General features: G+C 42.3%; 1 protein-coding gene across 5 annotated transcripts in view; it reads right to left on the minus strand.

Annotated features, from left to right (window-relative positions):
* Positions 1-23,465, minus strand: part of LOC308402910 (receptor-type tyrosine-protein phosphatase delta-like) — a 421,888-nt gene that overhangs the window by 19,067 nt on the left and 379,356 nt on the right. The window contains exons 16-32 of one of the 5 annotated variants that reach the window (XM_080892053.1): positions 22,547-23,128; positions 22,073-22,218; positions 21,534-21,678; positions 19,500-19,805; positions 18,396-18,589; positions 18,031-18,057; positions 16,879-16,996; positions 15,931-16,518; positions 15,367-15,467; positions 14,976-15,232; positions 13,811-13,904; positions 11,956-12,165; positions 10,515-10,675; positions 6,933-7,045; positions 4,043-4,084; positions 3,364-3,461; positions 551-674 (exon numbers count right to left, since the gene is read on the minus strand). In XM_080892053.1, the coding sequence (XP_080748179.1) occupies positions 551-674; positions 3,364-3,461; positions 4,043-4,084; positions 6,933-7,045; positions 10,515-10,675; positions 11,956-12,165; positions 13,811-13,904; positions 14,976-15,232; positions 15,367-15,467; positions 15,931-16,518; positions 16,879-16,996; positions 18,031-18,057; positions 18,396-18,589; positions 19,500-19,805; positions 21,534-21,678; positions 22,073-22,218; positions 22,547-23,128 (3,306 nt within the window). The remainder of the gene's footprint in view (positions 1-550; positions 675-3,363; positions 3,462-4,042; positions 4,085-6,932; positions 7,046-10,514; positions 10,676-11,955; positions 12,166-13,810; positions 13,905-14,975; positions 15,233-15,366; positions 15,468-15,930; positions 16,519-16,878; positions 16,997-18,030; positions 18,058-18,395; positions 18,590-19,499; positions 19,806-21,533; positions 21,679-22,072; positions 22,219-22,546; positions 23,129-23,465) is intronic. The other 4 variants (XM_080892054.1, XM_080892055.1, XM_080892056.1 and 1 more) reach the window with 4 other exon arrangements.

Consider the following 23,465-nt stretch of genomic DNA (forward strand, 5'->3'; position numbering starts at 1 on the left):
TTCTGTATAACTCTGCACTAAATCAGCACCAGCAAGCTTGTGGGTTGTTGTGAGTTTGTCGAGTTCGACTAGGTTAAAAAAGTCACAAAAAAAGTCACGCTTGTGTGTGTATGCTGGATTCAGCGTGCAAATTCTGCTTAAAAACAGGCCTCGGCTTAATGCAAAATGTAACCCTGAAGTGTAATAAAGCAGCAAAGAAACAAATGCCGGTGAAACACACTTGTATCCCTAACTGTGGGTCATTGTTTAGTTTCATTTGAATGCTTGCTTCAGCATTTTAAGACAGAAGTGCCTTTTTTTTTCTCTTTCTTTCTTTCTTTCTTTCTTCTTTCTTTCTTTCTTTCTTTCTTTCTCCCGAGGCCATTTTTTTCCCTTTTCTTTGCAAGCACCTGGGGTATCAAAACAAATAAGCAGGCTGCCATGCTCGTGAAGGAATATAATTTAAAAGTACAGTCTGGTTGCACTCCCGAGGTCCCAAAGATGAGGCTGCACCGGCTATCTGCAGAATCGATACAGCAGTTAGGAGCGAGGATGTAGGTGGGCGACATACCGTCAATAGCTGAGAGCAAGACCCTGGAGTGGTCGTAGGCTATCACGTTGGCATATCTGTTCTTTGGTTTGTTGACCTCTAGGTTGGAGTGCTCCCATGTGAACTGCTGGCCAGGGTCGATGGACTGTAAGAGAGAAGATATTTGTTTTGTGACTGCAGTGAAACTATTTGGCTCCGTTTGGCACGTAAAACAAGATTGAATTTCACTCTTTGGCGATTCCTAGCGCGTGTTGTCAGAATGCCCACTGAAAAATGCATTTCACCTCACAACGAGTGAAAATGAAAATCATATCTATTACATTATGCGGGTGTTTAAATAAACCGCTTTAAGAGTGTGCCTGGGGCTCGAGGTCACGTCTGGTGCTGTTGTTAGACCGGGGATGCTGAAAGGTTGAAGGGTACTGTTTTAACATCATGTGTGTGGAACACGGACTTTATTCCAGTGCGTACAGTACAACACCCGCTCTGCATACACAAAGATGTGAAGTTGTTGAGTCCATAGATCAGTCTTACCCACACATTTAATCTCCCATACTTGATTTGGGTACTACTATCCAATAGCCTTTTTAGAAAGTGGGGTGTCTACACACACTGGACACAAAGTTCACTCTTTTGCTGTGCAAATGTTAAAACAGAAATGTGGGAAAACTATTTGAACTGTGTTGTTTTTGGCATGAAATAACCTCTAGATATAAAAGATTAGATTAACAAAATAATGCATTCTGAATTGGTCACAGAGGAAATTGCTTGTGTTCACATCAGCTTTTCTTATTTGATTAGCAGGATTTTATGGCTCATAGTAGAGCGCTACACTCGAGACTAGTTCAGTTTTGATATCCAGGCCCTCCTTCAGATTTGTTAAGCAGGGCTTGATAACGGTCCCCTGTTGCAGAGAAATGAACTATAAAATGTAATATGACAAAGGGAAAACATAAAGACATGATAGATAGAGTTTCATTTCGCATTAACAGGAAAATATTGTTCCTGTGCTATTAATGATTTTTGTTTTTTTTGAGTTAATCTCCAATGAAGGCGACGATAGACCAAGTGCAAAATAGCAAAATATGAGAATGATCGTACTTTTTTGATCAATAAGATCAAAATCTGGCATTTTGGTGCAATTTATTGCTCATAGTTTCTTTATCTTTAACAAGTATAAACATATAAGCAGTTTAGGGTTAAACAAATATTACAGAGGTGTGTATGATTAACTTGGTGTTTTACATTTAAGCCCAATGGGAATTTATTTTAAGACCGAGTTCTTTGTCTGCAGAAATCACCTAAGCATAAATATGTGGGAGACAAACCGCAGGCTTAGCCTGATATTTTATCAAAATATGTTGAAACAGTGGGCTGCAACATTGCTCATAATAGGAATCTTTATTTCATTGTGCTCGCAAAATTGCTTTCCACTGCTCTCGAGTAAGCACTATGAAATTGGAATTCAATGTACTTAAGCTGCAATAATGATTGGGCAGCTTGGCAGGCACCCATGCAGTGACCTCATAGATTTTGGAGTTGTTGAAGGACCTGCAGAGAGAAATTGGCAGGGAAAAGGTGACCGTTCATATCTCGTACAGAAAGCACCTCTTGCTTGCATGTATTTTGAGGTACCATGAGTGTTCTGCCAGTGTAATTTCATCTACATGGCAATACGCAGGTAACAATTACAACTGCCTGAATACAGTCAGCAGGTAAGGGAACCCGAAGGCCTGATTGCATGACACTTGTTCATTAATGCACTTTTATCCTGATGATTGTCATGGTCAGTATGCATAGGTGACAGTAGTTAATGTTTAGATGGGAGTGTTTTCCATAGCATTGATACATGCACACATACAAGGAGACACACAGCTATGGCTTCTATTAACATGTTCTTATCATTAACTTTGTTTAGGCATCTCTCTGCAAATACGTTCATTGTTATGTACTTAATTGTGGCCTGCTATGCTCCACAGTCTGACTCCAACTACAACGTATAAACTGCAGCCAGCGATGGTAGCCCATGCTGCTCTGTAACCTCGGTGATCTTGGTGGAGTCGCACATGAGCCAGTTTTCCATGACTCCATGTTCTGGTGAGAGTAGCTCTGCAGCTCACAGCAGAGCAGAGCAGAGCCAGCGCTGCTAGCTGCAGTCCAAAACAGTGGAGTTGGAGTTTGTCTGACTGAGGATGATGAAATCTGATGAGTCAGCTGAAGACTAGAGACACCCCTTCAGCCCTGTTCATTATAAATTAATATTGGGTGACAAAATGAGCCACCAAACACAGGATATCATTTATCTATCTATCTATTTTCCCACCCACTTAGATACTGGAAGCACCAACAGCATAATTTTTAATGACGAGAGTTCACCTTTAAATCATAAAATGATATATGTTGTGGCTGCTGCCGTGACATTTTAGTCATGTAGGCTTACTTTATAGCATACACTTGTCAAAGCGGAAAAAAGCACAGGTGTTACTAATGAAATTAATAACCCATTCAGCTGCCTCGGGAAGCAATGTCACTGAGCCAGCAGGCACAATAGCAGGGTCCTGGAACTAGAAATGGAATGTGCCATTATTAGTGTTATTAATTATACCTGTGTTGACATGTCAAACAGCCTAAAGCCTTAGTTTGGTGATGAAAGTAGTTGCCAACACCCCTACCGGCAAGCCAGCCACCAAACACATGCAGCTAAATATCATTAATTTAATATTAATTAAGTAAATTTATGTGATTTGGCCAACACTCCCCCAAAAAGTTGCCGTTTAAGCAGCTGACTCACACTCACAGAGCTCAATCAACATTAGGAATTTTCCGACACTCACCTCGTACTCCTGTGAAAACTTGAGGTTATCGTTGGCTTTCAGGCGCTCCAGATGATCCGCTAATTCCATGACAGGGATTGGAGGGTGGCTGGCCATACCTGCCAATCACATTGGACCCAAGGTCAGTCCCCAAGTCTTTTGAGAGGGCATCACCCAAGCACAAGCAAATGGTGAATCATTAGATAAGCGGCATGTGGTTACAACAGGGAAAATGGAAGAGCGGATCGTTGTTAGGCTAGTTTGTTCACTCAAAGCAGTGACCATGCTGGTAAAGAGAATATGGGCACAGAAGCCAATGAGGAGTCACCGAGCACACTTTGCCCCCACTGGGACCTCTCCCTACTGAGAGAGAAGAACGTTATTCACGCTGCAGTGGACAGTTAGCATGACATTAAAGCACAGACACGAACGAACATCCCAAAACAAACAGAACGAAACAAAACGAAAAGACATTCAATGTTAGGCCAGATGTTGACGTCTGCTTTGAGTGATGACATGGTTTCAAGGCTGTCATTTCAAACTCCGCCTCCTGTGATGATATAGCGTTAACATAAGATGGATTAGATGGGGATGGAGATACAAGGCTTGGCAGAAAAAAAAAGAAAAGAAAGGAGTTAAAGCTGAAAAAAAAGTATTCCAAAAACAAGTCGTGTCAAATGTGTAATCGAGACCAACTAACTTGACAAATGGAGGTTACTGGGGTGACTGGGCGCACCTGAACCTGTGGAGGAAACGGCGGTGGAATTAAATATATTGCAGACGTCAGAGCAATGTGATGACTATTGTCTTTACAAAGAGAAGGTAGAAATTGAAATGTGACAAGAGGGAGCTGCATGATTATGTGTTTTCTAAATGGGACATTCATTAGTAACATACAAATCACCATGCCAGAAGCTTTGCTATGCCACCATGCTTATTTCATGGAAATAAGAAAGCATACGAGGAACAGAATCGCAAATCACTGCGACCGCTTTATTTGCCACTGTTTTTACACTTGACCGCCGGCATTGTAATGTATCAGCTGATTCTCGATCCTCCCTCAAACTCTGCTTTTGTGTCTCACAGGTGGCCTTTGTTGTTAGTGAGACGACACTGGCTTATGACGATAGCTAGACCAAGCATTCATTCCCAGCTTGTCCAATAATGTCCTTTTTAAAACAAGCCTTTGGAAGCGGCACATTTTTCGACTTGCAGGGTTTGTTGTGGGGTTTCACACATTTATCCAAACTATAATCTCTTTCTCTTTATGGTATCGAAAACTAAGAAGCATAAAGCAAGTAAAAAGCAAAATGAAATCAAGCAACACAGAGTCCAAAATGAGATACAAACCGCTATCTCCTGGCAGGCTAACTTATGTCGGTACCATACTCTGCAAATGTGAGCATCGTCATTGCTTAAGATCCAGTGTTGCTGCAACCAGTGCATCAAGAGATCAATGCAAAATAACAGCAGATAACTAACTTTATTAAAGCTGATACTTTTGCCCTGCTGATATATATCGCCTGATATTACCTGTTTGCAGATACACCGATATCGCCATTTATAACAGCTGATGAATGAAAGTTAAAAAACTATAGAAGAGATTGGAGAAGCACCCTATTAACTATGTGGATAGCCTGTCCACCACAGAGCAACCTCTCTGTTGGCTACACTACTGAAAAGGGACTTTTTCCTTCCCACTGTTGCCAAGTGCTAGCTCATAGTCTGCCATCTGATTGTTGGGGTTTTATCTCTATTAGTGTGGGGCCTTTACCTTACAATATAACACACCTTCAGGGGAATGTTATTGTGAATTGCTGCTATATAAATACAACTGATATGAACTGAAACGCTACAAACAACCCGCTAATCTGAGCAGTTTAGAAGAGCTTAAAGGAGTAGCTTTTTGTGACAGTACAACAAGATTATTTTTAAGCTGCAGTGTCACACTATCTTAGCAAGAACTCATCAATACACAGACGAAACGTCAGGGGATCTGCTTATATTTTATGTGTCTGAAAGAAAAAGAATATCGGCAGATTTTTGCCTCACCAAGTGTCTTAAAAGTCCTGTCTCTTTTGCTCTAGTGTTTGATGCTCTGGGGTGAGAACGTATTGAACATGCTACTTGGAGGCTTGTCAGTATAATAGCAATGCAATAGTTTATGTGTAGGTGTCAGTATATTTAAGAGCTTAGATAAAGGGAAAAAGATGAAAGAAAATTCAACAAGACTCCTTAAGAATTTATGTGCCATTATGACACACCAGCTGGGTGTTAGTCTGTCTCTGCAGAGGTGATATCTCATTTTGGTTTCTGGCACAAGTGGGCATTAGCTAATGGAAGCTGCAGCGTTTTCCCACCCACTCTCGCGTCTCTCTGAAAGACGGCAAAGGCCGTTTCTATTGCAACCCACTACTCAAAATCCATTTCCACCACTGGGGGACAATGAAGGTACCTTTTCCAACACACTGTCGCTCAAACATCAAGCGTCCTTAAGATGAAAATGTCCATTGACGGGGTAAAGAGCTGAGAGAGAGTAGGGGAGAGAGGTGTTCTAATGTAGAAGCTGCTTCAGGACTTGAGAGAAAGTGGTCAGGTGGTAGGAAAAAGAAATGTTTGGCCCTTTTTGAGCCAAGATATCAGCTCTCAAAAAGGCTGTTTGGGGGGAAAAGTGATGGCTTGAGAGGCGAGCGAAATAGTGGAAGGATAGTTGAGATCACTCTGAGCCAAAAGGAAAAATACCCCTCTGCTGGGATGAAACACTCTGTAATGGCCCCTAAAATCATTGAAGAGCATTCATAAATATGCATAATCTTTAGCAAAAATGAGCCTGCGGGGATAATTCATCCTCCTTTCATACTAGCCGACCTGAAAAATATGGCATTATTGGCAGCCTCTGAACACCTGTCCCAAAGCAGCGAGTGCCAGAGGAACTCAAACGGCAGTCAAGTGTGCCACTCTTGGTCAGCATGGAGGCAAAGATGCATGCCACCTTTCCAGGCGATAAATGGACTGTGACTCCCGTCTTTTCCCGAGGCGAGAAACGACCGCACGACTGAGCCACGGCGCGACCGCTCACCTCAGCACTAAAGGTCGGCGCGAGTAAACATCGCTGTTTACAGCTTGTCACCGCTTTCGTATCCCTATGGCCTGCATACCGAATGAAACACACGGACGTTCTGTATTTTGCTCAACTTCCGCGATGTTCCTTGTCCTAACAGGACTACACCGCTACAGAGTGACAGGTCTGGATGACCTGGATAACCCAGGTGCAGAGGAAGATGACAGATGTCACGAAACTGTCAAGCTCACATTTCTGCCTCTCCATTTCCTCCCTGAGAAATGTCTCCAGGGAGGCCCGTGTCAGTGCTGACCCTCTGTGTCTTCTCAAGCACCTGTCCATTATCTACCTGCAAACTGCTCACACAGTCTGTGCCAATCTCACTGCAAAGATGATGTGTTTTCTTACAGTGAGGTCATATTAGGCTAGCTGAATTAATTAAAGCAAGCACTCAGTAGCACTGACATCCTCAGTCTTAAATTCACACCACACCAAGACGACAACATGTGGCATCGTTCGGGATACTTACCGGGTGTTTGGAAGTTGAGACGTCGCAGCTCAACTGGATCAGTGGGATGATGAAGTGGCATTTCCTTGCTGTTGGGGAGACTACCTTTTCTAGCTTCAGACTCGGCTCGTTTTCTGTGGAGCAAATTGTCAATTTTAATTAATTCCGGGAGATTATTTGACTAATTTGTACTCAAAACTCTTAATTGTTATTGTGTAACCTCAAAGCTTGCCTCGCGGTCTCATGAATAATGAAGGCACATATGTAATTAAGGAAGTGACAGGGCTACATTCTTGTAGTACATAGGGCTATAAGAGGTAGGCAAAATAACATCACGTTATAGTATAAAGCCATCAAGTACAATACGCCCTTAGACAGTAAATACTACCTTTAGCAAAACCTTTTGTTCACTTTTCACTACTAATGTCAGGCGAAGGTTTGGATACAACTTTTTAGTAATTTGGAAGCTGTAGCTGGGGTTGGTTTAAGAGTGCATTACATTATATATTGATAGTGTTTTTTGTTTCAGAGAAAACTTGCTCCACTCCCTTTTTAGTTTTGTTAGATTCTCGAATCAAGTGCCACTTTCACAGATGTAAATGTAGTTCATTCTTTAAAAAAGAAGCAAGTTAGGGGGCCATGTTGCACCACGAATACAAAGTTAATTAGCAGTTGGAAAGGTCAAGCTGCTTGTGCTTTGATCTCCTCCTATCATACACAGCAGATGTAAGCAACATGCTTCCCAGGTCATTTCAACTCCAAATGAGAGACAGCAGTTTCTATAGGTTTAGGTATCATATGCACAGCAAGGACGAGGGGGAAAAAAAAGGGTTTTGAAAGGAATTAGGTCTTTATCTATTTCTTTCTCACTCTTACCTGTCCGGCTTGCTGCTCCATTGGTGAGCAAGAAAAGAAATATCAACAAAACATTAGGTGGTAAGACCGTTGACTTTGTATACTGGAGAATGCCATAAACTTTTCCTTAGAATAAGTAAATGGCTGGCTTGCATGAGAGACAAACGATACCAATCATATCTCAGTTTTTGCTTCGCGTGCGAGATTAGTGATGCTTCACTTCAGAGATTATGCTCAATTATGCAGCCTTGGGGCTCTTTGTTTCAAATGCTACAGTTTCCCAGGTGCATCCAAGATTTGTACATTGTATCTCTGCTATTTCAAGCAGTTTCAGCTGATTGCTTCTTGTTCGAGCATAAAAGTCATCTCTTGACTCTTAATTGCTGTGTCTGCCTTCTCCTGCCTACCACTGTTGCATTTATTAAAGTCACGACGTCGGCACGTTCAAGTGGGATCAGGATCTCGGATGAATGTGTGCAAGTCAAGCACATAAGAGCGTTCAAATTTGTTTTATTTAAAACAAAACGATCGCGCTCTATTGATTCGGCAGTCCGACCATCCTGTCGTCCCCCCCTGCGAGATCGCTAATAACGATAACATCAGCGGGGGTGCATGTGCTCTCGTTAAGACTGAGATATCCACTCTCTGTAATGTATACGGTACACTGTGGCCCAAGCACACGAAAACAGAGTAGTAGTACTGCTGCAAGTCAGAGAGAGCAATAAATGAGCATCTCTGCAAACGCAGTAACGTTAAGCACCAATTTAAAAATCAAACAAACACAAATGAGCACTGCCCTTCTGTTCTATGTGTTAAATGCCCACATGAAACTACAGTGAGGCAGATTAATGTGATATGACTCTAACAATAATGATAATACTGATTTAAAGCACTGATGAGGATACCTTGCTTGCGATCGCACCGCAACCCTAGTTGGCCCTGACTTCTGTTTCTCTCTGCTCGTCATACCCGCGCCCTTTCCTATAGCTCAGCAGAACATGCTTGTTTCCATTTGTTTTGCACAGGAGGCGACTTTTGTCACATAAAAATTGATCTTGACAAGAGAAATATATGCTGGTTATGCACTAAATGTTCCCTAATGTGGCAGTGACACTGGCTGGGTAATCGATGTGTAAATCTGCCTGCCACGAATGGAAAGACCAAAGCCAGCCGCATATGCAGTCCATGCTCACTTTCAAGTCACCTTTGTATTATCTCAAATTTTATATGAACGAATGCCAAGGACAATAAAATGCAAGAGCCAGAATAAAGCTGTACCTCTAAACCTCTTTACATTACACTGATAGTATTGATGGATTTTTTTTTGGTCTTCGGTATTGGTACTGTTATGTGATTTGGGCTTGTGCTGACTCTTCAGTTACTAATCTTACCCTTCCAAAATTAAACCTTGAGGACTACTGTTAAATTCTGCTTAGGCCTGGACATTTGATTGAATGAACACTGCAGAAAATCTGCCTTATGTAAAAGGTGAGAAGGGACAAGATAGCAAAGTGTGTAGATGTGTAAGTGTGCACCTTCAATATGTGCCTGTCCCGGCAAAACAGGAGGGCAGCATAAGGTCAAAGCCTGGATCAAGAGCTGAGTCCCCCCTCCCGTGGAATAGGTAGTGGGATAAAGGAAGAGGCTGGGAAGCTATCCCAGGCCCCAGGGCCTTTCAAAGGCTGCACACACACATGCGGTGACATGCAGCAGATAGTCAAAGCTCTCCCCTCCTACGCTTGACTGATGAGCAGTGACAGCACGAGGTCTGACTACCACTAGGGGGTTTTATGCAAAAAAATAAAAAGAGGCTGTTTTGATTCAGTGTGAAAATGCACTACAGCAAGTGTTTTTTTTTTTTTTTTTTTTACAGTGTTACATGGGTTTAAGAGTGTGTGTTTGTGCGTGCAGGGGGCGGAGGGACGTGTCTGATTAACTTTCAGTCAACGCACGTGTCTGTTTGAAGGATCGTGGGCGACTGCACTTCATGCCTTGACAGCTTGGGTAGCTGCATTCTTGAATTCACTTACAAGAGATTAAAAGTGTGTGTGTGTGTGTGTGTGTGTGTGTGTGTGTGTGTGTGTGTGTGTGTGCGCGTGTGTGCATGCGCGCGCAACTGGCTTTGACAGTCACGGCTTGTCTGAAGATCAATGAACCTTATGGTTTTAGCTACATTCTTACGTTTAGCATCTGCACTCAAATGTGCTAACTGCAAATTCATGTGTGGGGTTTTTAAAATACATTTAAATACTTATTGGTAACACTTGAATGCTCGGTGACTATAGATGACATGAATTTAAAGTGCACGTATGCGGTCTATGTAGTAAAGCGTGTGTACATTAGTGCATTGTTTTATACCGTCTCCTTTGCAGTCAATGTGCACTAGCACAGAAATAGAGTTCAGTGACTTCCCACCTACACTGAAGGGGGAAAAATACATGGCTCTTTATTGGCTTTGTATGCAGCTGGTATTTCCAGTGGAATGTGGAGTTTAAAGCTACGGCTAACTGCCTTAGCTAATCACAGACATTTGCTAAGAAACACATCCCTAACATTAGCTGTTTGACAGCTAACTAGATACAGAGATATGGCGCCAGAAGTTAGGCCAACCCCATTAGCGTGCGTTGGTATCAGAGTCTGACGTGTTTGCGTGTTAGTCTGTCTTTTCACGCTAAGCTAGCTGTATATTCTGAATTGGATTCTCATGCTTGTGCTCCCTGTGTGTTAATTAGCTTTTTAAATCCTCACCTCTTGTAAAGGAGGATGGCAATAACGATGCATATGATGAAGACAACAGCTAGCACAGGCCCCACCACCCAGATGAGGCCCTCCTCCTCATCGATGATTGGCTGGGGATCGATGTCGGCTGAAACGACCGAGTCCGAGTAGGGGCTGGTAGCATACATAATCTGAGCCAGGGAAAAACAAATTAAAGGTAAATGTTCTGAAATACGCGCCATTTTTTAAAAAAAATGAAAGGTTTGTCCAGTTTTCTGTGCATCATTTCGACATCAAAAGTGTTGGCGGGTACAACAAACCCAATCTAAACGCTTTCCAGGGTGTCAAATGTGCTACACGCAGTCTGATACCCTCTTATATCCGGATTTAACAGTTTGTTTTGTTTCCGCTTCTTTTTACTCTAACTCTCGTTGGTTAAAAAAAAGTGTTAGGGGGTGTTAAAAATAACATTTATCCACAGAGTGGTCTCTAACACGCTCCATATGTGGGTAAGGACCTTCTCGCTTTTCTCTGATGCTAAATGACACCTCATGCGTGTCTTTTAGATGCCAGCAGCTTTGACAAAGCGTCAGTATTTGACGCCCTGGGAATGAGAGCGGGCTAGTACATCTAGACCTATTTTTGGGTGCCTGAGGTATTTAAAGCAGCACTGCAAACCTTCAGTTAATATACGGCCACTGCTGAGCATATCTTGGCGAAGACAGACATGACCAACAATACATATTAAAAGCCAATTCAAAGTTTTTCTGTGTAGTTCATTCTAAGCCGGACTTTGACCAATCAGAATTATCTTTAGTATCTCTCCTATACTGGAGCCTTGATTGAACTATTCCACAGTCCAAGTGAAGATTAAAAAAAAAGGTCCAGTGGGAAGAAAATATATGCTTCAGTGGGCAAATTAGAGATTTCCCTCCGTCCGTCATTATCGTTTTTGCTCTACCTGAACTCAGGGTTAGTGGAGAGAGTGTGAGGCAGCACTATAGACCCTGCAGCTCATCAACTCCATCATCTTGCCTGCAGCTGCCTAATCATGCAGCTTTCTGGTCTTCAGTACAGACAGACAAATGCACACACACACTAGCTGCAGCAGCGAAGATAAGGCGGACCGCACACTGGATGCAATTAAAGAGGAGCTCTGTTATCGAGGTGTTCTCGCGATCAGCTAAGGTCTTAAGGGGCTTCTCTCCCTAAAGCAGCAAGGGTCAGCTTCTTCTGGCTGCAGCTTTAAGTTTTAAAGTCCAACGCCTCAAAAGGACTCAGAGTAACACATCTGACCAGAAGCCAGCTCCAACCCTCAGCCAGGACGCGGCACGGTTAACCTTCTCTGCTTACCAACACGGACAGCTGCTTTTTATTTTTTTATTTTAAGAACAAAGAATGTGAAATCACTAGCAAGGGGGCTTCCTAATGGGAAGAAAACTTATACTCGAGTATCGTGGGGTAGACTTACATTCTCGGACATCTCCAGAACAGCAAGCACAAAGAAGATGTATTCCTGGCCATTCTGAAGTTGCTTGTTCTCAAAGTCCCCATAGATCTTTCCATCTCCCAGGGTGAACTGTTTGGGCAGGTCTTTGAAGTAAGTGGCGATATAGGCTTTGGGTTCTGCCTGCCTCTGGAAACGAAGGCCCCTGCTCGTTCGGTTTATCTCCTTCAGCAGCTACAGTGAGGAGTGAGAAGCAGACAGTTGATAACACACAGGCACACGTTCCAGTACACACATGAAAACAAATCCACACAAACCAAATATCTCTATCTAGATTTTTTTTCTTCTTCTTCTTTTTTTCCCCTGATCGCTGAGCTGAAAACGCTGATTGCAAAAAAAAAAAAAAGGCCGGAACATTACAAGAAAAGATCAATGACTTATTTCGTGTTTTTTTGGACTACAAAAGATTGTCAGATTAAAAGATTGTGTGGATTTCCAGCATATAAAACAGCTGAGGATTATCCAACAGCTTCAAACAGTAAAAAAGACACCAAATTAATTCACAACTTACACAGCTCAATTATTCTTCTCTTGCTGATAGCATCAGAAAGATTTTTTTGATGAAATATGTAGACAAATAGAAGAGAAGAGTTTTCTGTGTTTGACGACTTCTGTTATGCGTTTTTAATTCTTTGCCTTCAGTTCGAATGAAAGATGTGTAGAGCTGGATTATATATATTGAGATTAAATTAGCAACATGTTCAAATTCACGTTTAATTTGTGCTTTATTTGTTTGCCGTTTTTCACTCCTCTGTTGCCTCCTTGGGCGATTAGTTTTAGCGCTTGTGACTCTAATAGGCTGAAGGACTGTGCCCTTCGTACGAGCCATCAGATTTTAAATTTCTGGTACAAAGCGCGGATGATAATTATGCTAATCGGGCCTGGCTAGTTGTTTCGTCGTCTGAATGCATATCCACGGCCTGTGCGCGTGTGCGTGCGCGGTTGTCATTCACTTTAGAGAGGGTGCGCTCATTGTGTGTGCTCTGTTTTGGCTGCGGGGCTGTTGGTGCTGCCCGATAATGTCTTCAATCATCTCTCCTGTCAACACAGCTAAATCTAGCTGCCCTTGGGAAAAGTTGTGAAAAGGTGAGTGCCAATATTGACAAACAAATAAATTCTGACAGAGGGGTGACTTTTGGCCAATCGGTCAAGGCTACAGACACATCGGCACGAGCTGGAAAGCCGATACCAGGTGAGACACCGCGTGTTTTTCTTTCAGCCTTCCAGACACGTGCGACATCTCAAGATTTAAAAATTGAGGTATAATTATCAAGATTCGATTTGCGAGTGCTATTCTTCTTGTTCCACCTCGAATTGAAACATTTGCTTACACATACATCAATGCATAGCCCAGACCCCCCACCCCTCACCCCCCTCGAATTATCCTGACTGGCTAAATATAAAAGTTGTCAAGTGTTTTGTGGATATGCAGGTAGCCTAGCTTTGCCTGGAATGAGAAGAGACATGAAGGCCTGATGCAGCTCTTCAGGTAATTACCACAGACATAAGGAGGAGGAGGAGGAGGTGGGGATAGGGGTTTGAGTTTGCAGTGCACTTGATGGCTACTTTATGTTCTCATTTCCATATGAACAGTGCTCTCTGCAGCTATTTGCGTCAATCAGCGGGACTCATCTGCTGTTCTCCCAGCCCCTTATTTTTTTTCCTAGTTTGAAGGAAAAGACGTGTGCGGGCTGCATGTGCGCAAAGTTTATAGGGCTCGTTATGAAGCCGAGTATAATAAGGAGATAAAAAGAAAAAAAAATTATAGCCATTATAACCAATTATGACAATTAAAACCAAATCATCCTTTTCAGCATACCTCCTCCAAATTCATCTCGTCAGGACTATCCCAGGGTTTGAAAAACTTGCCGGTGCGTTGCTTCTTCAGAGGTACCACCACAATATAATAACCCCTGCAAAATATAAAGTGTTATATAAATACAAATTGTTCTGGACTGGGTGGAGTCAGTGGAATAAACAACACAGCAAGAAGAGCCACGGCAACGGTGTCTGTCCGTATTAGAAAGCGTAGTCTGCTGACCAGAAAACAGTGCAAAGAGACTAAAATCATGCTTTTAGCAAGTTACATGATCTCTTATCATCTGATCAGGGATTTCTTTTCTGCATTAATTCAAGCATGTTCATTGAAGTCAGGCAATATGGTTATACCTCGGTTAGGCCCCCTGTGGGCTAATTAGGAGAGCTCAGCAAAGTGAGATGGGTTTTTCATCTCTTCATCGCGGTGGCAACAGAGATAACGACCTCCTGCCAGATTTGGGCTTCCTGGTTTGGGCGCTGCTCTAGCTAGCATTAGCCAGGATAGCAGTGTGGCCAGCTAATGGGAAACTAATTAGCTTAAGCTCTGGCGTGGGAGATAGTGGTCCAAATGTAACCACCGATTTAAAAAGGAATAAAGAAAACCCCAAGATGGGTTTGGAGCTTCAGTCTGCAATCGGATGTGATCCTTGGCCTTCTGACAACCCTGGGCTTTGTTGAAAGGCTGTAAGAGACTTTATAGGGCTTAGAGGAGTGTGCTTAAATGAGCCGGGGTGCTCCACTGTGTAATGACTCAGGTGAAGTGGATATTACACTGAAATGCAGGGATGAATATAAATGACTGTTTTGGAAGAATTACCCCTGACAAGGTCAGCTATCAAGTTAACTTGTTTATTTCCATTCACAGAGCAACAGTAGGAAATACAAATCAGTAATGTGGATGTGGGAAACGAGTTAAATATCCAACAAGACACATTTTGATACACTACCCAGGTCAGGAAATTCAGAGTTGACTCAGGAACGCTGCTCCGAGCTAATCTGTTGGCTTATGTTGTTATTATGTGTTTGACTGCATAGCTGCAATGGATGTATTGTATCTCACTGATGGAGCTCAATTCGGGACTGAAAACAATACTTCTGATCTATGCAGTACTAATGAATCAAAAAATAAAAGGAAAACACATGTGCACGTTTTTTTTTCTGCTTACCTTACTCTCTCAGAAGTCTCCACTGCAGGTAGCTCCACAGTCACCATACCGTCTGAGTTGGTCTTGTCGACCAAATAGGGTTTGGTGCGGAGGACGTCCGGGGCCGTCATGGTGGACACGCGGTGTTGAAGACCTCCCGCGCTGTTGCCGCGATTGGTCAAGAGGAAAGAGTACTGAGTTTCAGGCTGAAGACCCGTGATTAGCTTCTGGGTTAACTTCCCATCGACCTCCACACTCTGCCCGTTATCGTAGAGGATCTGTAAAAGGATGATTCACTTGAGGTTTCATGTAGAATACCACATGATTTCTAATGTAGTGTACATTGCAAGTATTTACAAGGCTTTGTGTTGCGTGTATATGAAAGTGCCATACTGAGCTAGGCAATGCTCACAGTGAAAGGTTGAGCAGGGTTGTAGGTGTCTGGAATTTCCCATGTCAGCAGCACCGACGACTTCATGGCAGCTTTCACGTGAAAATTTTTTGCAAACACTGCTAAAAGAAAGGGGGAGCATATGATTTAGACACAAAACATCCTCTCGCTCTTTTTTTTTTAAAACAAATCTACCGACAGAAGTCCCACATCGTTGCTTACCTGATGCCTTCTTTAAACCAGGCTGAAAGCAGCAGTGCTACTCTGAACTCAACACTATCCTCTTACCTTCTTACCCACCAGCTCTTAAAATTAATGACTGACCTTTGCTTAACTGACAAGACAAAGAGACGTACATACTTACTCCACGTGCATTTCTTAAATGACTGTTAGATTAAAGAGACTAATGATAGGGCAGTATGTCAGAACCAAAGTCTTCGGGTTGACTCCGTACTTTGACAACTTCTGCCTTTTGAGGTTTTTAGGGAAGTGATTGGAAAGGGCAGAGCAGGGAAAGGTCGGCTTGTTATTGTTATTTTTTTTTTAAAGGGAAAGGCCTAAAAAAAATTCAGGGACTGGTCCTACCTTGATCCACAGGCTGTGTCCTGAATTGGACACTTGGGCTATAGGGACCAGCGCCCTTGCTGGTGAAGGCACACATTTTAATATCATAAGTAGTATCGGCCCTAAGGCCATCCAGGATGACTGTCGACTCCGGGGCAGTGATGAAGAGTTCTGAGGGACTGCGCGGGCTGTTGATGTCCTTGTACTGCAGAGCGTACTTCACTATTTGCCCGTTTCGTTCTGCCAGCAGCACAGGTTGCCAGCTAACCTGAATGGTGGAGGTGGTGGCGCCCTCCGCTTTAATGTTCTGAGGGTAGCCGCTTGGAACGTCCTCGTTCGTGGTCACTTCTTTGACCGTTTCTTCACCAAAGCCCACCTTGTTGCGCGCCGATAGGCGAAAAGTGTAAGAGGCTCCCTTGTGGATCTCTTTGGTTGTGTAGTGGTTCTCTCTCTCTGCGAACTCAATAACAGTCAGAGGATCCACATCTTTACGGCCGAAGCGGAGACGATAGCCTTGCAGGGGCCCGTGAGTTATTGCTGGGGGGTTCCACTGGAGGAGAGCTGTGCCCATGTTGGTTGTACTGACCTTAAGCCAAGGTTTTTCAGGAACTAATAGCAGCAATGGAGAAAGGGACAAGTTAGAAATATTTGCAGCACACAGGCATTCAGTGTTAGTCAATCTACAGTCAGCTATCTCTGTCTTTAGTGTGGCATGACGCAGTACAAGAGGCGTTTCCTGGTTTTTTGTTTTGTCTGTTTACGTTTCTACAATAAAAGTGCCTTCAGCTTTGCCATGTCATACCAGTGGGTAAGACTTATTGTTTCTTAATGAGACAGTAATTAGCTGTATTCGTGCTCACTGACAAGTGTAAATAATGCTTAGGATATTACATAATAGTTTGATTGTTATTAGATGCAATACTATAGCATTGCAAAGTGGAGATGTGTCAGCAGTGATGGTTCCGTTACCTGCACCAGTGGTGGTGATCAGCTTGGGCTTGCTGCGTGCACCGTCGCCCTTTGTCGTGAAGGCTGCGACAGTAACAGAATACGTGGTCTCAGCCTGCAGTTCTGTGATGATCATTTCCTGTGAAGACACAAGACTTGAGTTGCAGGATGCTCATGTGTTATTATGCAGATGCAAGCAAACAGAAGTGGGATGTGATATTAAAATAACCTTCACGAACACATTCCTTTAGCATATGTGAGGCAGCACGCTAAACAGCTGGCCAAAGATGCAGATCGAGAATCCCAGCTGTAGCCAAGCAACAACACAATCAGGAACAACCTTTCTTTCCAATATTTCCAGTGTTTATTATCTTGACTTCACTGTCAGATAAACAGCTCTTTGCAAATCGTCTCTCCCTCCTCGCTGACAGGAAGAGACCCTACTGAGCGCAGCAGCAGTTGGCTGGGGGTGTGACCGGGCTGTTCGCCCAGCGAGATTTACCCCTTTGGTGATGGTGGCAACTTTTCCGTCTGTAGAAGGTGAATTGTGCTTGATCAGCAGCTTCTTTTAAGCCTAGTTGAGTTTTTATCTGAAGTTTAACCATTTCCAAACATACTACACGTGACTATTTATCCATTTGCACATGAGTAAACCACAATAATTCAAAGGGCCAACACAGTTTGACATCTTGAAGTTAAAAAGTCACCAAAAATAAACGAAAACGTCACCCCCAACCAGATGGCTGCACCTTCCTGAGCCTGGTTCTGCCAGAGGTTTCTTCCTGTTAAAAGGGAGTTTTTCTTTTCCACTGTTGCCAAGTGCTTCCTCTGAGGGGTTGTTTGATTGTTGGGGTTCTCTCTGTATTTTCTCTGTATTATTATTTGACCTGGTTTTGACATGCTGCATCACATATACTTCAGCTCGAAGCATGTGTGACTTGACAGGGATCACAGTGAAAAGCTTTACTTAACAAATAACTACAAAAGTTCAAATTTTATTTCATGTTATGTTTTGTTCATCAGCACTTGTAGTTTGGTAAGCTTCAGATGAGCTTCCTTTCTGCAGTTATTAAAGATGAAATAACACTCAACCTATTAGTTAACATATGTACGGGCATGCAGAGGTTGACAGCAGCAGAAAACATTTGTATTTCGTGAAGTTGATCTACTCACATGATCAGTTGTATCATCATATTCCCACTGATTTTGAGATCAGAACATGGAGAGAAAAAGAGACAACAAATAAGGCATAGACACTAATCACTGGAAATAAAATGCACACACAGTCTACAGCCACTAAATAAATTAAATACAATTTTTTCATAGAATATTTACAGCAAAAGCAGAAATGATCATCCATATACAGATAAACAAGCTTGTGTGTCCAACTGAATTCTCATTAGTGGCAAAACAAGTTACAACTAAGCTGAATAAATAATCAGGCTTACATAACAATAGTTTGTAATTGTGAGTGAGAAAAACATTATGTGTCTCAGATGTGGTGGTGGCTGGCTGAGGGTGGGGTGGGGGTGTTGTACCTGGGCATCATCAATCAGGATGTCCTTGATGGCTGGCTGTCCTGTGGGCTCCCCATTAACCATCCTGACATAGTGCACCTGGTACCCTCGGATCTGACCGTGCTGCTTGGTGGGCATCGGTGAACGCCAGATCACTTTAATTGATGAGGAGTTGACAGCCTCCACCTCAACTTTACGAGGTGGCCCGCTAGGAACTGGAGGAACACCATGGGATAGAAGAAAAAAGGTGAAAATTATAGAGAACCCCTTCACCCCCTTTTTTTTCTCTCTCTTTTTTTTTGAATCTCGCCCAAAGCCGAAGCGCAAAATGCTGCAGTGACCAAAAAAATAAAAAATAAAAATCACAAAAGTGCAGCAAACTGCAACAAGCACTGCATGACATCAATATTTCAACAATGGTAAGGAGGGGGGGGTAAAAACCAACCGCAAAAACAGGTCTGACAACTGACCTAATGTCGAAACATTAAAAATGGGTAGAGTGGATTTTAAAAACATGGAATAAAAATGCCTTTTTGCCAAAATAGAAAAGTGGAGCCAAAGGAGGCTTCAAGAGTTTCGACTGCTTGAAGCACGGCAAGAATTTTGGCTATGGAGCAAGAAAAAAAAATGGGTTAAAAATGACTGTATCACATGACGAGAGACAAAAAAAACTTTTTAAAAAATGGCCTTCAAAAAAAATCTTCCACCTTTTGTTTTGCCCACTGTCCTCAATTTGTCAAGTTCTCAAAAAAAAAAGAAAAAAGTGAAAAATACGATGACATTCGGTAAAAGTTTCAAAAATGACAGTTGGGACTGGAAGTTTGGAGGCCTTCTGCTGAAAATGCCATACCATGTGTTGAAATTGAGCAGCGTACGAGGTGGGGGATATAAAAAAGCCAAAAAATTGTGCTTTTTGCAAAGTGAGTTTCTTTTCTTTTAAAAAAGCATTGTCCAAAAATAGGGTTAAAAGAACTGAGTGTCGACAGTCATATTAGAAGCAGGCAGAGAGGGTAGAAGAGAAGAGGGGGGTTTGTAGATATAGGCAAGGCTGTTAGTATTTGACAGGGTAGGTTAAGAAGGGTAGACTGGAATTGCAGCTGGAGCTTTGTTTTAGCGAACACATACCATCCTCCTCTGTGCGGATGACCTGCGGCAGGCTCTCCGGTCCTGCTCCAACATCTGTATGAGCAGTGACAGTCACACGGTACTCTGTCCATTTTTCCAAGTTTTCCAAAAGGTACTGGGTGCTTTCCGGAGGGATGTTGACGATTTGACGAGTAGTCGCGTCCTCCCCTTCGGTCGCAGCGTACTGGATGGCGTATTGCGTTATGATCCCGTTTTGTAATTCGACAGGTGGTGGCCGCCAACTTACCAGGATGTTGGTGGAGCTGGGGCTATAGCACTTGACTTCCTGAGGTGGGCCCGAGGGTTCTGGTTGTCGGGTTGGATTTGGAGCAGGTTTTTTGGGGTTTGGTTTTGGTGGGTTTTGGTGAGGCCATTCATTGGGTTGGATTTTTTTTTTTTTTGGGATTTTGTGTTTTGAAAGGAGTTTCAGTTTTTTGTTTTTTTCAGGGTGATGATGGTAGAATTGACCAAACCAAGGGAAAAAAAGAAGAGGGAAATAAAATGATAAAAAAAATGAGGCAAAAGCACAAGGACACGTGGGTAAATCAAAAACATTTTAAATCAGTGAAACGTGGAATACACAAATAAAGGCAAAACGAAAGGTAACGACAAACACAAAAGTGTACCAACTCGTGATGAATGGATGGTGGTGACTGGGAAAATTAAATGGACTGATTTACCATATGTAACCTACCTTTGTCATGAACAAAAATTTTTTTATAAAAACAAAGAAGACAAAAATCACATATTCTAATATTCTTAGATCCCGTAAATATGAAAGAAAAAAAAAAGCTACACCTACTTCAGATGACATGTAAGTTAAACCATCTTAAAACAGACTAAGAAAAATTTGGCAAGCAGTTACCATCAATCCAAAAACATAAAGGTTGATGCTGTAACTATTTTTAAAAATAGAAAAAAATATATATTGTGTTTGTCACCAACCTTTCCGAAGCCTGTTGGTTTGTGGTAAAAGCCTGATTGTACAACAGAGAACTTCCCAAGGAGACATGACTGATTTATTACATTCTGATAACATTGGCATGCACTGTTCTTTCCAAGTTAACTACATCATTTACTACATCATCTGAGCCAAGTTAAAACTTGTGATCTTTTATACCTACCTGATCCCTGCCCTTGTCTTTCAAAGCCCTCAGATTTAGGTCAGATACACAGAAGTTTCCTCTTCTTTTTAAAAACATTCATTTATTTTTCTATAAGAAATCTAAGGCTGGTAATTCTCTGCATTTCCAATTTTTGTTTTTACCCCCTCCCCCAATTTTAACCAGCTGCATAAATCTGAGGTCTTTCGGGTGAACATGTCCCTAACTACAAAGGCAGTACTCGCTTTGAGCTTTCTATGATATTGAAACTCATGAACGCTCTTCGTTCAAATCTGAATTGAGTATTAAGGTCAGAGTTCTTGAAGAAAATGGAAAAAAAAGTTGCTTTGGTTCTCTCCGTTGTAGCCACATAGAAAGCTCAGACAGACTCCAAAACATTTCTATTCTCCTATTTTTTGGCTGACATGCAATTTCAGGAGACAAGGCTTCCTAAAGGCCAGCTATGCCCTTTCATTTAGGAGAAAAAAAAGGAGACACAGATGTGGGCATTCACATAAATAATTCAAGGCTTTATCATTCATTTACGTCTGTTTTTGCACAACAAAGGTGGAGAGCCCGCAGTTTTTTTTATAACCTCGTCTCCTGACTTTACAGGAAAGCCCCGGGTACACTGCCCATGCAACCTTTTCAAAGGGGGAGGGGGATACAGCATGGTCAGGTAGATTTTGTTACACTGATTTTCCATTTTAAGTGTTTACAGCTTTGCTATTTTCAAATGCATCAAACATTTAAAGGGGGAAAAATCTTATTTGGTTTATCTGTGCTCAGAAGGACCTTTCTGACATTTTTGTCACATCTTCGATTTTTTATTTTTTATTTTTTTTGCGGCCCACATAAAACTTTGAATGCATTTGAAAATGTGTTCCTTCCCAGATAGTTTCAACCCTGTCAGATAAGGAAGAAGACCTACGTGTCTGTGGAGTTTCTGCAGAGATTTCATTGGTGTAAGCTCCAACTCCGTGTTTACTTCGGGCAGCCAGCCGAAAAGTGTAAGTAGTGAAGGGCTTCAAGTCCTTCAGTAGGTACGTTGTTGTCGGCTCAAAGCTGACTCGTTTCTGGGAGGAAAGGGTGGCATTGTCACTTTGTGTATAAGATTCGTTAAACTACAGCAGAACAGAAGGAAAATCAAATGATAGGTTTTACTAAGACAGCTTTAATTTGAGCTATTGTCTCACTGAAGTCACAGATTTTACCAATAACAGTTATATCCATAGTTAAACCTCTGAAATAAACAATATCTTAGAAGTTTAACAGTGGAACAACTGCATATTCGTGCATTTACTTGGTAAGGATAGATCAACTATGCAGACTAATAACATGATAAGTAGGCAAATAATAATATTATTAAACACAATAATCCCAAAAATGGTTGGAACCTTATTAATGTGTTAAGGAGCATTATGGACTCTTAAGTCTTAGCAAAATAGCTTAATATTAGAAAGTAATTACCTCCTCTTTGTCATCTCTCTTTCTGTATAAAAGCTCGTATCCTGTCACTTGATTTTCTTGTCCGGTTTGCGTCTGAGCGTTCCACGACAGCAAAATGCTCGTTTCTGATTTGGCTTCTCCTTTGAAGTCGGTTGGTTGGGACGGAACTGAAATTAGAGTGAAGAGATGAATTCATTACTCGTCGTGTCTTGCACTATCCACTCTCATCCGAGTCACGCGTGCACACACACACGCCACTTGGCGGTTGAGTTATTGCGATAGTCTTCACAGGACTTTTTCGTGAGACATAAACAACGAGGCATTTGAATCGCTCCTTCTCACTTAAGATTACTGGCTAAAAATGTTTTTCACACTCAAAATTTTCATTGCGGGGTTAAGAGCAACGATACTTTTTAGCAGCCTTTTTCCGGTTTTGTATTTTCATTCATTGTCTGTTGCCGTTTTTTTTTCTTAATGATTTAAAAACAAACCCACCTCCGGTCTTTGCAATGATTTGAAGATCTGGAGAAAGAGGCCCATCACCCACTGAAGTGTAGGCTAAAATTTTGATATAGTAGGTCTTATTTGGGATGAGGCCCTGAATGGTGGCAATATTAGACCCCCGGACGATCTGCTTCTCCCAGTGGTTGGGGTGCTGGCTGGGATCCATGGTGTAGTAGACTCGGTAGCCCGTGATCTGTCCGTTGGCCTCCTCTGGCTCATCCCACTGGATGAACGCTGTGGTGGCGCTCATCATGTGACCTCGGACCTGCCTCGGTGCGGTGCTGGGTGCCTGCTCAGCAGTTTTGGCCTCAATGCTCTCGCTGGGTGGCCCTCGGCCGATGTTGTTTACCGCCACCACCCGAAACTCATAGTCGGAGTAGGGGCTGAGGCCCCCGACGCTGTACCTAGTGGTGGCTACGCCATCAATCTCTTTGTACAACTCATCCGAGTACTTGGACTTGTGCTGGATGATGTAGTAGGAAATTGGTTCAGGGTTGCCAGAGTCCCAAGCCAATGTTATGCTTGTGGCTGTGCGCTCTTCCACTACAGGAATACCAGGAGCCTTGGGCAACGCTGTGATGATAATTATAGAATGAATATTAATAAAAATGCAAAACACACAAAAGTCACATATTGGTAGAGGAATTTATTTTACATGCCGTAGAGACTTTATTTTAATTTGTTGATGGTTGACTTTTATTGATAACTTTCATTTACCAGACCGCTGCACATGAAAGTGATGAGCCACAGTGTATGTGGAGTCATAAGAGACTGTGTTGTGCGTATTCGATTAGGTGGGTGGATAGTCTTAATATTACTTTAGTTTTCCTAGTTTACAGTCGTGTAAAAAAAAAGAAGAAGAAAAAAGCGACATATCATCTAATGAGTGAGATTTAAGGCTTGTACACTC

The sequence above is a fragment of the Rhamphochromis sp. 'chilingali' genome, assembly GCF_963969265.1.
Source record: "Rhamphochromis sp. 'chilingali' genome assembly, chromosome: 1".
In the NCBI taxonomy this organism is placed as follows: Eukaryota; Metazoa; Chordata; class Actinopteri; order Cichliformes; family Cichlidae; genus Rhamphochromis; species Rhamphochromis sp. 'chilingali'.